The sequence below is a fragment of the Lytechinus variegatus genome, chromosome 4 (assembly GCF_018143015.1).
Source record: "Lytechinus variegatus isolate NC3 chromosome 4, Lvar_3.0, whole genome shotgun sequence".
Lineage (NCBI taxonomy): Eukaryota > Metazoa > Echinodermata > Echinoidea > Temnopleuroida > Toxopneustidae > Lytechinus > Lytechinus variegatus.
Window position 1 is genome coordinate 20,630,957 of NC_054743.1, and position 16,346 is coordinate 20,647,302.

The following is a 16,346-nucleotide window of genomic DNA, read 5'->3' on the forward strand; positions in this document are numbered from 1 at the left end:
CCACAATACTTTATTTCGTTATGTATGATATCCCTTCAAAGCAGTCCCATTCTGGTCTGCTATTATTATTTTCCATACTACACACCGGTTTTCGTCATTAATTGAATTTGATGAAATCAATGAGGTGATGCTATATAAGTATGTTTATCTCCAATTGGTCTAATGCCATTCGGCTCAACAAAGTCGTCATTTTGTCTACCATCAGTTCGTCCACTATCCACGAGGTCTAACTCCATATCGTCCATTCACCAGTTCGTCCAATAACCAGTTGGTCCCATAGCCACTTAGTCCATGTACCATTTGGTCTAATGAGACTAGGGGGTGTTGCAAGAAAATATTTGCGATCAATTGCAAATATTCTGCTGCAATTTTACAACTGATAGATCAACGTTAGCTGTAGCAAATCAGATTAAACTTCTTGTTTCAAGGAGCAGATTATCTATCAATCACTAATTTGCAATTAACTACAAGACATACAGTGATTTATGGACCAAAAATTGACTTGCTATTGACCGCAAGTTCCTTGCAACACCCCATAAGTGCTCATTGGGCGGAATGAATGAAAAGAAAAATTTGTATTAGACCAACTGGTATGAGACGAAATGGTCACAGACGAAATGGTGAGTAGACGAAGTGATTATTGGACCGAATTGTTGTTAGGCAAAAATGTTGATGGACGGACTCTTGGCATTAGAGTTAATGAAGGTAAACCATGTGATGAGTGGACGAGTTGGCAATAGACAATTTGGCAATTTACCATGCTTTAGTGTTCTAACCGTTTTAAGATTTCAACCGATGGAACACGGCTACACTTCGTAATTCTGAAACAGGTAAATTGCCTATACCTCGATGTTCGTTAATCCGAACATTTGTGGCGTAATTCCGAAGGTTCGTTAATCCGAGAAGGAAATGAGAGTCGTAATTCCGAAGGTTCGTTAGTCCGAAAACGAAATGAGGTTCGTAATTCCGAAGGTTCGTTTTCGGATAAACGAACCTTCGGAACAACGAACCTTATTTCGTTTTCGGATTAACGAACTTAGGGAACAACGAAACTTATTACGCTTTCGGATTAACGAACCTTCGGAATATCCGAACCTTTCGGAATAACGAAGCTTCGGAATTACGAATGTGTACGGATGGGACAGGTTTATAAGGTAAAAACCTGCAAAAAATGTAACCTACCTGTTTACGATACGATAAAAATAAGAAATAAGGTTTATATAAAATTGTTTTAGACCAGTTGTAAGACGTGACTTGAGAGGGCAATTGAAAGCATCTTCATCAGTTCATGCCAAATATGTCAATTAAAGGATTGCCATGATCCCTTGGGTCGTAGGCTCAATCCAACTTCCAGCCAATCAGACAATAGTATTGGCATGATGTTAACACCTCGCATGTCAAATTTTTGTTATATCGCGAGGTCATGAACGAGACTCGTTACCGTCGTTTGATTCAATCGTCACTCAATCGTATATCAGTCGCAAACCAATCGCAGGCAAATCCGATCGTGTCCAATAGACTCCACTCGATCAAACTACGGTCTCGCTCTTAAACGAACCCGTCTTCGAGATATTTGACAGGGACCCGTTGGCGCTCGATTTTTCCTGGAGGTCGTTTATGCGGTCATGGGTGATGTTCATGGGAGCGTTTTCACCGAGGTCAGCGAAGTCGCCGACCGATGCCGATGCGAACCGGTGACCGTACTCGTGTTTGACCATCCATCGCCAGTAGTAGAGTTTAAAGCTGAATGTCAAGAGGAACATCTCGAACACCACGAGCATGTTGTAGAGAACTGTGTTAAAAGAGAAGATGAAGTTCGACTGAAAAGTTGGTTTTGTGATTAGAAGAGAAAGTAGGAAAGATGATTTGTGTACAAAGAATTTTGGGGACATACGCGTGGAATTGGACTGTAATAGTGAAATAGTGAAATAAAGGGACATCAAGTGACAGGGGAAAAAGAGATCCCTATCAAACCTCTTTATATCGACATTATTATCAATACAATACATGGGAGAATATACTTTTCGCTATTCTAAAAATCACTGGCACAGTCGGTCGCCCCCCATCTCTTCATATCTGATTAATGAAGCCCATTGGTGACTTAAATATAAATTATGTAGCGATAATAGGGGGTTTTCACAGCGCAACGCATAACGCTTTCAAGGACATAGCAAACGAAATTAACTTCATGACAATGACCAACCAAGGAGTCTTTGTCGAAAATTGTTGAATCAAATCAGCAATTTCGTCCTGGACTCTGAACAAGCAGTATGCATGTATTTGCAATATTTTGTCAGCTCCGAAACGTAGGCCGAAATTGCTCTTCCAGTTAACCAATTAGCGACAAAGACCTCTCAGCTGTTCATTGTCATTGGACGGGCATTTTGAATACATATGTTCTTAATTTCGCTCTGCGTCGCGATTGCGAAAGCTCTTTACTACCGATAAACATCATCAACTTACGTTCTCCCCTGACGGCCGAGTCGAGGGGTCCCACGCACGGGATGACATCAGTAGCGATGAGGATGGCGATGAGGAGGTTCTGACCGTTGGTAATGATGAGCACGCTCTTGATGGTTGTAAACTTGATGGAGATCATGAAGTGCTGGAGTGTGGTGTGAGTGGCGTTGTAGATGACGGAGAGGCCGTAGACAGCGACCAGGGACGATACGAGACTGATACTGCTGAGGTAGACGAAGGCCGAGTCGGCCTCGATCTGGATGGGGAGGATGGAGGATTGGAGATATAGAGGGGGGAGGCAGGAAAAAACCCGGAAAAGAAGGTGGAGGGAGAGGGTAAGGGGCAAAAATAGGGAACAGATATAAGTGAAGCCGATTAAGCGGCATAATGTAATGGAAGGGCTATAGACAGATAGACGAAATAGCCTGCTGTTTTCAGGTCAAAATACTTCTATCCTTTTCCAACAATATTTGTATCATTTCTTCAAAGATATGCAAAATGTTCTTTACGGTATTGTAATTGTAGCAGAAACGGGCATAGGGTTTATTTTCAAAGCAAGTGACAGACATTTATTTTTAAAATTCATTACTAGTATTATAGTGTGCTTTGTGGGAATTCATAGGGCCATTCATCTCAATCTGAGGCGGCGCCAGGGGTATTTCGACACGGGAATCATTTTATTTTTAACAATAATTTGAAATAATAGGATACAGACTGAGTTAAACGAACAAAAAATTATTTTTATTCTCTCCGTTCTTTTTCTTGCCAATTTTTTTCATTTTCTATTCACTCTTTGTATCTTATTTTTTTTACAACATGGAATAGGGGGTGATCGCCTTTACCCCCAGCACCGTACCGCTCCCGGTTGTACTTACTATGGATGGTTTATAGATACCGTCTGCCCACAGCACAGCACCGATGAATACACAAAGAGGTCTGATGTAAGCGGTCTGTAAGACTAGTCGTCTTAATCGATGAAAGTTCGTCCTGTATCAGATTCGAACCCCAAATACACTTTAATATGATTATATACGACATAATTGATACTGTATACTCTTCATATTAAAAATTTAATCATTAAAAACAATGAGTCGGTGCATCGTTTATATGAAAAGAGGTTGTTTTTTTTGTACATCGAGGATTGCTGTTTGGTCATTCCGCATAATGAATATACGACTTTATTGTCGTATGTATTATAAATAATGTACCTAAAATACATGTATTCTGATTGTAAATTTCTTTATAATTAACATGTTAATGTTCATTTATATTATTGATTGAAAATTTACAGTTGTTTCGATTACACTTTCTTGGTTGAAGTAAAATCGAATTGTAATTAGAATTTGTATTTTGGGGATGCATAGGCTTGGCATAGCTAAATATGACAAATACAGGAAAATATAAATTTATTTATACATGTAAAAGTGTGAATGATTCTTGGATAATTTGTTTGCTTGTTTAAATTGAATTAAAAAAAGTGAAAGAAATTGTCAATCTCTTTGGACAGCTAACTTACATGGTGAAATTAATCTTTGGCAAGCATGGACAGCAGCATGTGAGGGGTGGGGCTGAGAGGGATACTTTGACACCTTCAATGTGATGCTCCATTGGCTCAACACCACCGTAGTAGTCAACGATCAGGAGAACGAACGTATAAAGCGTCGTCGAAAGATATCTGTGAATACAAATGAGACAAGAGTAGACAAAATAAGATATTTTGGTGGTGGTGGTGGTGGTGGTTAGTTGTGTTGGTGGCGGCGGTGCAGGTGATGGTGGTCGTCGTGGTCGTGCAGGTTGTGCAGGTCGTCGTTATAGTGGCAGTTGTAGTAATATCAGTAGGCTAAGTGTAGTGAAGGTGGAGCCGTGCTGGTTAATATAGTCGAAAGGCTAACAAGATCAGTTGATGAATAGTGGTCGTTGGCGGCGGCGATGGTATATTAGTGGGAGGGGGGTCAGACATGAAAGTATATTTAAATACTTTTTGTATATGTTTCAGTTTATTCAGTATAGATATTTCCAGTCAAGGCAAAGGGCTATTGCTGGCAAAAATGCATTCGTCTAAACTCTATTTATAAATATCAACTTGAACCCCACAGACAACATTAATGAAGCGAAACAAATAACCTCGATTTCCGTATGCACACCGTTGCAGATTAACAGAAGAGGTTAATGCTAGCTCCATGGTGTTATGTCTTTAAAGGGACAATTGAAAATGAAACACCAAAAACATTAGACAAACGTATTAAAATATGCCATCTTCTCGTACTATCAGCTTATTAAAATAAACTTTCGCCATGTTCGGGGGATTTTGAAAGAAAAAAAATTTATTGAAATCATGTACTTACAAACTTGCTCCCCAGTTTGCAATAAGCGATGCCTTGGGGACATAAAATCCAGCTAAAGATGTTCCTGAAAAGACCTTTATGAGAAAAGAATGCAGAGAACGATAGATAGAGAAGAGGCAAAAAGGGGAAATAAGATATGTGACATTTTATGACAATTGCTCCAAATTTGATTTATATGACTTATTAAGTGGTTTTCAAATTCTGTTAACATTCATTGCTGCTAGGGGACAATTCAGAATTTTTGAAATGAGAAATCGTTTTAATCTTCCAAGTCAGTGAGCACACTCGAGCAAACAGCTAAGCGGCAATGTATATGTCCTAACGATTTTTAAAATGATAATTACAAGAAATGACATAATTATATCTTTTATACGAGTTCGATAAGTTCATTCAAGATGATACCAATAAACTACCCCTTGGAATTTTTGAGTACAGATAATTCGATAATCTATATCATCCATCGAGAAAGCAACAAATTTAGAACTACACCTGCAATGTTTTACTTCAGTGCTTTTAATAGAGTAGGCCAGTGGGGGTTCATTCTTCATTCTTATATCAACGATATGAGAAATTCCGCTGCTGCGAAGAGTTAAATTCGAAATTTGAATGGAGTTATATAGTTTTCTTCTCCGTCTTTCAAAGTTTCTTTATTTCCTAAATTTTGTTCCTTTTATCTCTCTGTTTTGATATACTTCGTTCCGTTCGCTTTCTATTCTTGTCCCTCTTCCCATTGTACTCTTCTTCTCCTCCTCCTCCTTCTTCTTCTTCTGTTTCTTCTTCTTCTTTTCGTTTTCTTCTTCTCCTTCTTCTTCTTCTTCTTCTCATACTCATCCTCTTTTATTATTTACTGTATATCCAATTATTATCAAACTGCAGTATGGTGAGTACAATAAAAATGTCCATATTCATTCAATACAGTTATGTGTACGAAAGTGCCATGTCATTTATGTGGCCAGTTAAGATACAAACACTGATGTACAATGGAGGAGGATTTAAATTAAGTCGAAAACAGTCATTAGCCACATGTTGATACGAATCTTTTCCATCTCCCACTATTCAAAATGTTGAGATATTCACGTTAATATTCATATAAAAAAGGAGGAGGATATTATTGGTAAGGTAGATGATTATCACAGCATATTCCGTCAACCCTTATTGACCTGCTAATCAATTTCAAGAAAAATCAGTATTAATCATTAAAGATATACCATATCCCGCGATATTCTCTATATCAAACACGCTTGCGTGTAGTTGTATTAGATAAGAATTTAGTCAGGACTTTGAACTTGTTAATGTTGTCAGTGGCTTTGATGATATATCATGCTCTAAATGGTACACCATGGCATTACTCAATGAATCAAGTACATGAAGTTGTAAATATAATTGCTTTTTTCCATACTCATGTAGTAGCCTAAAGCTCTCACTCATTATGTTCATTTCTGAAATTATTGCACTGTCAGGAAAGACAATTAAAGTCAGTAACAGGTTGGTTGAAAAAAAATACCAAACGCAAAGTGCTGGCTTAAAAGGGTAATTTCGTGCTTTGGAGATATTACTTTAGTAGCATACCTACTCGAGCCGCTTGCGTACAGATATTTATACAGCGGCGTGGAAACGGGGGTCGTGTCAGGGAGGGGGGGGGGGGAGAACAAAACGTGAAATTTACAATTATTTTTAATTTTTTCAGCTCCCCCATCCCTTAAAAACACTTTCAAAACTGTTCTGCTGCCCCCGTCTTATGTCATTTTCGATGCATAAACACTTTGATTCTCGTACAAGTGTCAAATCTTACCGGGAAAAGCCCAAAGAGACGAACGAGAAATATTCTTCTATTTCCGTAAGGCACATGTCTTCTGATCTTCATCCAGGAGTGTAGAAACATGCCGATAGTAGCACTACAGAGTACAGTGAGGGTTACAAGTACGGCGATACCCCATCTAACAGATCGTAGAACTGGTTAAAGATGGAAGAAAAATGAATGAAAATGTAAGATAATAGTCATTGAACTACGCATGGTTAATGATAAGCTAACGTGATTATTCGCCGATGACTTTTGATTCTATACCGTCCAATCGGCATGATTGGGCAATCGTAGGGATTCATGCTGCTTCACCTGGGTTGAGTGCGGGACAATAAAAAAAAATGCGGAAGAAAATTAATGAACAACGCGGAGTTGATTCGATCTCAAGTCCCTGTTATAAGAAGTTCAGGGTGACGAAATCATGATAAGAGTGACGAGTTTCATATTTTAGTTTTCACATCAGCAAGCTCGCGAGTGTGCTAAGAGGCGATACTTTTTCATATCAAGAGAGAGTGGTGATAATTGGGCAAGGCTGGTTTGGGGATTAGCGAATCCATTTAAATGGTCAACAGACAAAAAAAAACATCCGAAGCGAAATGAAGTTTGCCGAGATTCGGAAAAAACCTCGAAAATGCCGATATACGGGGATCTAAAGGGCATTGGTTTCATTTCTTACGACGAACAAAAGGGCTAAAAGGGAACAATAACAAGTCTAAAGATTGAATCGGATTTGAAAGAATTTCGACCACTTTAAGGAAAGAATAACATTATAAGGCAAGCCACCATGCCAAGAAAAATAAAGGGGTTATATTATTGTGAAGATGCTATAAAAACTGAAGCCTTTTGTTACGTACGATCATGGACCTACGTCCATGGTACGATGTATGTTACAAACAGCGTTGATAATTTCCTGGGAAACTTGGGTATTTCTCACCAAGGTGGCAAATTCTGGGATAAATTTGTAAATGCTGGGAGGTATCATTATGATGTACAGGAAAATGCTAGAATGTGTTTGGGAAACACATCCATGGGCAATGCTGCATAATATTAACAAAGTATATTTTGTAGTATTTCCCTATATTTCCTCGAAATATATAGAGGATGTATTTACCGACTTTTATTGGGTATATATGTAATAGCTCCATGGGTATATAAAGGGTGATTTTATTTTGAATGACTAGGGAAGTAAAATCTCCCGGCAGTAAATTCGATAAAAACGAAAATAATCTGTTATTGCAACACTTGACCTGTATAATATTTCATCCAACTTCGTCCAGTTAAAAACATTCTTCGTGCCCCCCCCCCCTGTATCATTATATCTACTTTTAGATTGGTCAAGAATTTGTACCAACAATGATGATACCAATCGGTTACAACGAACAAAATGACAAGGAATTACCTTCCATTTCTTCCCTCGCTGAGCTGACCTCAACCGAACAACTCCCCGATCCCGTCGATGAGTTGTCGCTCGATGTCCAGTTCGTATCGACATACTCCGAGTACCCAACATCGTGTATCGACGATTCATTCGCCATTTTCAATTTGATCTCGGCAACAGTTTATAGAATTATTTAGATATTTGTGTTTTGGGAATCCGTTGGGTATACGAAAGTATACAGTTTCAAAGTGAGAGAAGGGTTCTTTCATTTGACGTTCTAAGATGGCAACGAGGCGATTGTATTGTGGACTTTAACAATAGTATTCTGTTTCATCCAAAACGAAACACATCGTGTAACTTCTTGGAATAGTTCAATACGAAGTCCATTCCGGAGTCCATTGCTAATGGATAAGTCGTTGCAGTACAGGCGGTGTTCCAAATTGCAATCACTAAAATCAGAAGGATGATGTATCTTTACAGTGTTCTGTTTGAATTATATTTCACAGATTGCACAAAGAAAAAATATAGGTAGTTTAAAAAAACACTCGCTTGCAGAAAAAAGAAAGACTATATTCGTAGATTATTCTGCTGTTATTATGCTGTCTCCAACAAGTTGAAAATGTAAAGATGTTCGTTCTTTTATGTCCCATGAAAATAACATGGGATGAAGTTACAAAACCTTGCAACACAACTTTTTGATCCTTTTCTGCAGCTACCTCTTCCTGTATACACCTCTTAAAAAATAACGGAATAAATAACCAAATAAAGGACTATGCAATCGAGTAGCTTTTGCAATAACTTGTGACTTGACAATGGAGATCTGATCACGTTACACCAAAATGTTTCTCTTCAGGGAAGGTTTCAAGAAACACAGCTGAAGACCTCCATGGTTTCACAGGTCTTCCTTTCTTCTCCTTCACACTTGGGTTCACACTGGAGAACCATTCATCATGGATAGATTAATATCGGTTCATTCGTTCCTATACTGCATTTGCGTAGAATCTGGAATAAGAGATCATAAAAGAAAATAAACGTATATATTAAAGTAATTGAAACTGGCGGGAAACTAGTCAGGGTACACAGCAAAAACTGTGGTGTTAACCGGTGTACATAGAGGACCACACCAGTTATTTTACACCGGTGTTAAATTGGTGGTGTTAGTTTTACACCTATAGGTGTTATTACAACACCTATGGTTGTTATATTTACACTCTTTGGTGTTATGTTCAATCTCTTGGGTGTTATTTTAACACCTCAGGGTGTGGTCCTCTATTAACACCAATTGGTGTCAGTTTTAACACCACAGTTTTACAGTGTAGTTTTATATAAACGACGTGATGAATATCACAAAGGCTGGCATCAACTCTAACACTGTACTGGGGCGAACACTTAATTCACTTCATGTTTTGAGACCCAGTAAAAAAAATACACCGACCAATCAATCTATTGTGCAATGATTAGTCACAAGATTCGTAGATATCAATTTCAATCCATCAATCAATCAATTTCAAAGTGTTACCTTAATTGCAGAATTATCATAATCTCAAGTTCATAAGATACCCACGATGGACAACTCCGCACGAGTAGCAGCAAAATCATGCACGATGAATAATTTTGGGTATTCGCTGCGATTTGTCTTCATATCTAGAAATATTCTATTCCGAGGTGCGTTAATTGTTATTATTATTATTACCCCGGCTTTAGCTCGAGCTGCCTTTCAGCGCTCTTGCATTCAAGGAATTAATCCACATTGTGCTGCACTAAACCCATTCACCTCACCTGGGTTGAGTGCAGCACAATGTGGATAAATTTCTTGCTGAAGGAAATTACGCCATGGCTGGGATTCGAACCCACGACCAACTGTTACAAAGTCAGAAGACTAATCCACTGGGCCATAACTGACAGCAAAGTCAGCAATGAAACCCCTTCTGAAACTATCAGGTCTTTATTTTGCGTTCCAGATATTGTTTAAACCATGCGTATAATGGAGTGGAGTTGAACTGGACATTCGCCAATACATTGGTCAGACTACTCTGACCATTGTTTGATCAATGTTTTTAAGATAAATAAAACATTTTGTGGCCGAAGTGGTCGAACTCACTACCTAGTACTTTAAGTGGTAAATCATGGCTATACACCACATGAAATAGATTAATGACTTTTGACACCATTGTTGCAGTTTCGTAATGTAATGTAAGAAAGCATTGTAATGTAAGAAAGCATTAGAGAACTATTCATGGTGGTGGTGTACATTTTACGGGAAAACAGTTCAAGAAGGACTGAAACCCATGCACGGTCGAAAGCGTTATTTATCTTCAACGGGTTTTGAGTTTGAATGACCATAATCTATAATCACAAGGATTAGATTTGGATTAGTTTGGATAGAGATAGCACTGTCTACCGTATAGTGATTTTCATTGATGGCGACATCAAACATTACGAATGTAAACATATAACGTTTTTATTGTAGAATAATGTTAATGCGACAGAAAACATCGTTTGCTTATCTTCATTAATTCATTTTTCATTCTATTTAATATATTCCTTTTATCCTTCCATCAACTCTTATTCATCGTCGTAGGCCCATAGAGGCAGCTTTTGACAGAAGGCGCACCCGCCCACCGAAATTTTAAAACCTAATTTTCGATTGTAAATCTTCCTCGGTCTCTCTCTTCTCCTTTCTCCTCCTCAGTCCTCTTATCATTCTGCTTCTTTTATTATCTTTTTCTTAATAATTTACTATGCCTCTTCTTCTTCTTCTTCTTCTTGACTTGTCCCCCTCCTCCTCACTATCCTTCATCTCCTTCCTCTTTCTATTCTTTTTGCTTCTGCTTCTCGTGATTGTGCATAATGTGTGCATATTATGTGATATAAACATTATGAGCAATCCCTTACATCCCTGTGCCAACCTTTCATAAAAATGACGAAAACGTTTCTAAATAAAGTTATGCCTCTCCAAAATTACGTGTATATAATGTCTCCCTGTATATACTTACCATCCAAACATAAATATTATTCATCCAGTCGAATCAGCGCGTCAATCACATCTATGATACACTTATAGATATCATAAAAAATGAAGAAAAAAAATCCAGTAGCATTTTTATCCAAGGTTTTGAAACCAAATCAACATTCCGTAATCCATAAATATCACATTCTCAAATGAAGTAGATTGAGAGAAACCAAACGTCAGAGTCAATGATCTCCCACTGAACATGGGTGCCGAAACATACGAGCAGACATTCATCAAAACCAATGCCGTGAATGGTTGAATGCTTGAGGGCGTGAGGTGGGGAGAGTGAGCGAAAGAGAGAGAGAGGGGGGGGGGGGGGGGGGTGATAGGTTCAAACTTCAATGTCCAATTAGCCATCAGTCGTTACATATTGTTGTTATGTTTCTAATTCCTGATAGTATAAGCAGTGGCGTAATGAGCCAAAAAATTAAGGGGCTAGATAGGCGAGCGAAGCGAGAGAGAAAAAATCAGCATTTTTATTACAAAAATCCAGTTGTGTGTGATATTTTGATATTCAGAAAATTTTATATTTCACCCTTCTCTTTCTCTCTCTCTCTCTTTGCTTGCCGGGTCGTGAAAAATCTGAGTGGGGGCAAGCGCCCCAAGGCCCCCTCTCCCAACTGTACGCCAATGATCTGAAGAAGTCGCAAGTTATGGTTAAATGAACGTAGCTGAACTTGAATTAGATCCTGTGGGGTTAGACCAAATGGAAAGTAGACAACGCGGATGTAGACCAAATCGATCGGTAATTTACCTGTCGTACCTCTATTTTGGTTCATTTAGAAAGAAAATAAAGCCATCATCATCACCCTGCCCCAAATCTTTTTGCTGCTCCGCCTCAGCCTCTGTAGTAGACAGGTAGGACAATTATAATTGACGATATAATGTAGAAAGGAGTTGGTGTATCACATGATGAAAGTAGAAAAAATTATCATGCCCAAGTTCAATGACGAAGTTTTTTTTTAATTACCCAAAGGGATTTTGGTATCATGGTCCATGCTGTTATCAAATGTAATTGTTCACTGTAAAAACTGTGGTGTTAAAACTGACACCAATTGGTGTTAATAGAGGACCACACCCTGAGGTGTTAAAATAGCACCCTAGAGATTGAACATAACACCAAAGAGTGTAAATGTAACAACCATAGGTGTTGTAATAACACCTATAGGTGTAAAACTAACACCACCAATTTAACACCGGTGTAAAATAACTGGTGTGGTCCTCTATGTACACCGGTTAACACCATGACAGTTTTTGCTGTGTTTCATCGCCATTATTATGACATCATATTTTGATTCATTGTAAGTCAAAGATCATGATTATTGACAGGGTAGTTGAAATTCATTATAACGATTATAATTTTTCAAATGTATTTCAAGGTTATCCCACATTTCTATCTGAGCCATCAATGCCATGCTAAGGAGTAGCTGTAAGTAAAAAAATGCCCCCCCCCCAAAAAAAGTGGGGGTTCAAATATCATCAAATTTTCGAAATAGGCCATCACTCCATTCACAAAAAAATAAAGAACACACTTTCCTATTGACTTTTTAAAGAAATATTTTATTTACCCCTTAGAGGAACAAGCCCCCCCCCCTCCCCGATCCCTGGATCAGCCACTGCCAACATTCGGAGACTACGTATTAGCTTACATTAGTCATGAATTGGGTAAATGTATGGACTTTAGCCTCAGTCCTATTCATCGTTGTTTCAACAAACATGTTTATAGTGTGATCAGCAATGCAAAGCAGATTGGTTTGTTATTATCAAACAATAATCTTTCTAATTTACTTGCTTTTTAACTGTCCCGTTGCAAATTACACATGTTATCAACATATTGAATTCACGTTCGCAGGTAAAACATGTTCAAAGTCAACCAACTGATGAATACATCACTCATGATCACTATCAAGCGACTTACAGGCCTACTATGAGAGGGGTTGGGGCAAGTGCAGAAAAGAAAAAGGAAACCCTTAAATAGAATTGATGAAATTGGTTTACTTAGTAATCGATAAGTAAGCAGAATATTGGCTAGTTACGAGCTTCCATCGTACCCATGGGCAATTAATAATTTATACCGACACCCTCCCCCCTTCTATCCTTTTCCCGGCTACGCCACATGCACTTACGCGGTGCAATTATTGTCTAGTAGGGCCTATGTATTTTATGCTTGAATTAAAGTAGTGCAATTCGTTTATTGGTTTTGATGAAATAAGAAGTTTCTCCCAAAAGAAACCCCATTTTGAAATCCTTTTATTTCATTGTGTTTTAGTTTTCCAATGTGTTATATGCCAACCTAGGTAGTATTACTGTAGAAATATGGATCACATTATGTTGCTTTCATCTGTTCATCTAAATCGTTATTTTGAACGAATGTTTTGTGTAAAACTTACCAACATCGATACAAAGCATCGTGATCATATTTGGCATAATTTGTATCATGGGAAAATTAAAATGAATAGGAACATTTCATGTTAACTCATGTAAGTGTATCTTGTTCATAAACCTCAACATACCACTCACAACAAATTAAAAACTGTTGGCGCCACTTGAATGGTTAAGAGTGATTTCGTCATCGATTTCAAGCATTATTAGCAGCAACTTTAATGAAAATTTTGACTTCTGGACGTTCGGGCTAGATAGTAACGTACATGGCCTGGATCCTTCTGATAGTTGTACCATCCAGAATAACCAATTTAAGACAACAAAGCAGTAGGACTCTCATCGCGTACCTATCTAACGCCAATCATTAAAAGACGACATTCATGTTCAGCCGGTTGTATGACTTATACATGATAGATATCTTTATTATATTATGTGCATCGATAATCATTGAGATAATTGATATTTTACCGATGCATTTCACATTATGAGTCGATAAATTATAATATCTAAATATATTCACTTTGAGCAAAACTGTAGTAGATTGTCCAACATCTTATTGTATACACTTACCATGAGATACACAATGTTGACATTCTACAGCCATCCTATAGTCCCGAACAGTTTTCAAAGCTTCCTCTTAGGTTCCCTACTTTCTCCTGTTGATGGTGTATGCGGATGCCTTGACATTAAAACAACTTCCTTTACTACAACTCTCCTCAAAATGCAACATCAAAGTTCATCTCGCTATTTTTACAGAAATGTCAGATATGAATTATGACAATGACAAAATGCCTTTCAAAGCTCTATTCTCCACGTGAGTATAAAACAACTGACCAGAATAATTTCTGTGAGCAAAAAGTACATACGGAGTACTCTGTGAAGACTTCTTGACGTGCACTTCGTGAACGGATCTGTTGAGCGTTTTATTCTGTATAAGACCTGTGTCAAGATCGGCGGTCCTCTCTAATGCACTTAAATTTCATTCACAGGGAGCGGGCTCTTGTCAATATTTGCTGAAGGAAGACAAAATAATAGACATTAGACAAAGTATGGCAGTCAAAGTCTTTATTCAAATACAAGTTAGAAAGAAGATATTGTGTAAAGAGTATCGCCGATTACATGCTGCCGCATGTGTGTGCGTATTTTCGAAAACAAGTACCTTATCCCTTATTATTACTTCCTTCGAGTCTGAATATAATTCGAGTGTTTAGAGATGTTTTTGGTTTGCTAGAATGAAATTGGGGGCGACCGTAATATTCTTATCTCAACGATGCCAATACTAGTGTCATATCATCTTCAGCGAAGTGACACGGTTTACAGAGGGTGAACGGGTCATTGGAAATGTTTAATATAACCGTAAAAGAGAACGTCTAAAATTGGATTATATCTCTTCTCCTTGGCTGACGAGTGATTATGGGTAAAAATATGACAGAAACGGTTAGGCGGGATCGGCTATCATTGTCGGCGACGGGATATTATCAATAAGGGATGTGGAGTGTACAATGATATGCTATGCGTTTCAGTCTCCTTTGTGCATCCTGGATAATACACCTCCCTTCCGTCTCAACAGGCTCCTATACCCCCCCCCCTCATCCCGATCTCCCAAGGGAAAGTTATGAGTGAAAATGATGACGTCAAACTTTTCCATCTCTCTTTTTTTTTACCCATATCCTTTGGATAAGTCTTATGATTTTGAAACAGAGGGTCGTGGGTTCGAATCCCAGCCATGGCGTAATTTCCTTCAGCAAGAAATTCATCCACATTGTCAGTGCACTCGACCCAGGTGAGGTGAATGGGTACCCGGCAGGATTAATTCATTGAATGCATGAGCGCGGCTGAAAGGCAGCTCGAGCTAAAGCATGGGTAAATATAATAATAACAACGCGCCTCGGAATAGAATATTTCTAGATAAATGGCGCTATTAATGCCTATTATTATTATTAATGTCGACAATCCGCTCTCCTCTGCCATTTAGCCCCTCCACTAATTATTTCTTTAATCCTCTCTCCCTTCCCCCTCCCTCTCTCCCATTCTCCCTGTCTCTCTCCCTCCTCTCGTTCCCCCCCCCCCTCTCTCTCTCTCTCAGTGCTGACTTCATGTTTTCTCATTTCCCTATGTGTGATCCCGTGATACGTCAATCTTAAATATATATATATTTATAGGCCTTGTGATTTTAGTTTATAGTAACCATGGCAACGTCATAAAGGAGGGAAGTTTGCTCGGTCTGAAAGACATGTCATCATCGTGATAATAATTATCTATGGAAATCTTCTGTTTCATTATTTTCAGTCTGACAAAGGGATGCAAAGAGTTTTGCACCACTGTATGGAAGATGGGGGCACTTAATATTGGAATCGTATTGCTACTTCAGACCGAATTAAAGGAAAAAAAAAAAAAATTAGAAGAGTCATATATATATACGCCTGTTTATGTTTGTTTAAGTAAAAAAAATGTGTATTTTATGACGGAAATGATATAAATTTTTGAGTGATTTCATTTATTTGTGATATCGGTTTCTCCATCAGTTCGGATTTTCGTGTGAACTAATGATCCTCGATGATTTACATAAGTTCACTCAGAAAGAAATCCATGTGGAAATATGAAAGGAAATTATAATTTTTAGAACATTGTAAATTCACGCGTTTATTTGAGCGGGTAAACCAAGCAGCTCTGGTGATTTCATCGATAGGTGACCCCCCCCCCCCCCGTTCCGTGATCTGGATGGGTGGATTTTTTAAAATAATGTTCCTGTCTTTTACCACTAAAGATTAAAACTATTTACAAAAGTGACTCCATTATTATGCCCGATTTTTTCTAGTTCCTTTCAAAAGAAAAATATCAAAGCAAAGAGTACATCAGCATGCTATATCATTGGAGGGGGACAAATTTTAAGGAGAGGGAGCGAGATGGATCGAGTGAAATGATGAACAGGTAAGAGGACATACAAGCAATATCTGAAAAGCGCCA

At 38.2% G+C, this 16,346-nt stretch overlaps 1 protein-coding gene across 1 annotated transcript; it reads right to left on the bottom strand.

Moving 5' to 3' along the window:
* Positions 1 to 1,119: 1,119 nt before the first annotated feature.
* LOC121413590 (organic solute transporter subunit alpha-like) lies at positions 1,120 to 8,745 on the bottom strand. Its single transcript, XM_041606463.1, has 7 exons — positions 8,006 to 8,745; positions 6,598 to 6,758; positions 4,806 to 4,879; positions 3,977 to 4,135; positions 3,336 to 3,447; positions 2,464 to 2,716; positions 1,120 to 1,792 (listed from the first exon to the last, which is right to left on the bottom strand). The coding sequence occupies exons 1-7, from the start codon at positions 8,139 to 8,141 to the stop codon at positions 1,530 to 1,532; spliced, it is 1,158 nt and encodes a 385-aa protein (XP_041462397.1). The 5' UTR covers positions 8,142 to 8,745; the 3' UTR covers positions 1,120 to 1,529.
* Positions 8,746 to 16,346: the final 7,601 nt, after the last annotated feature.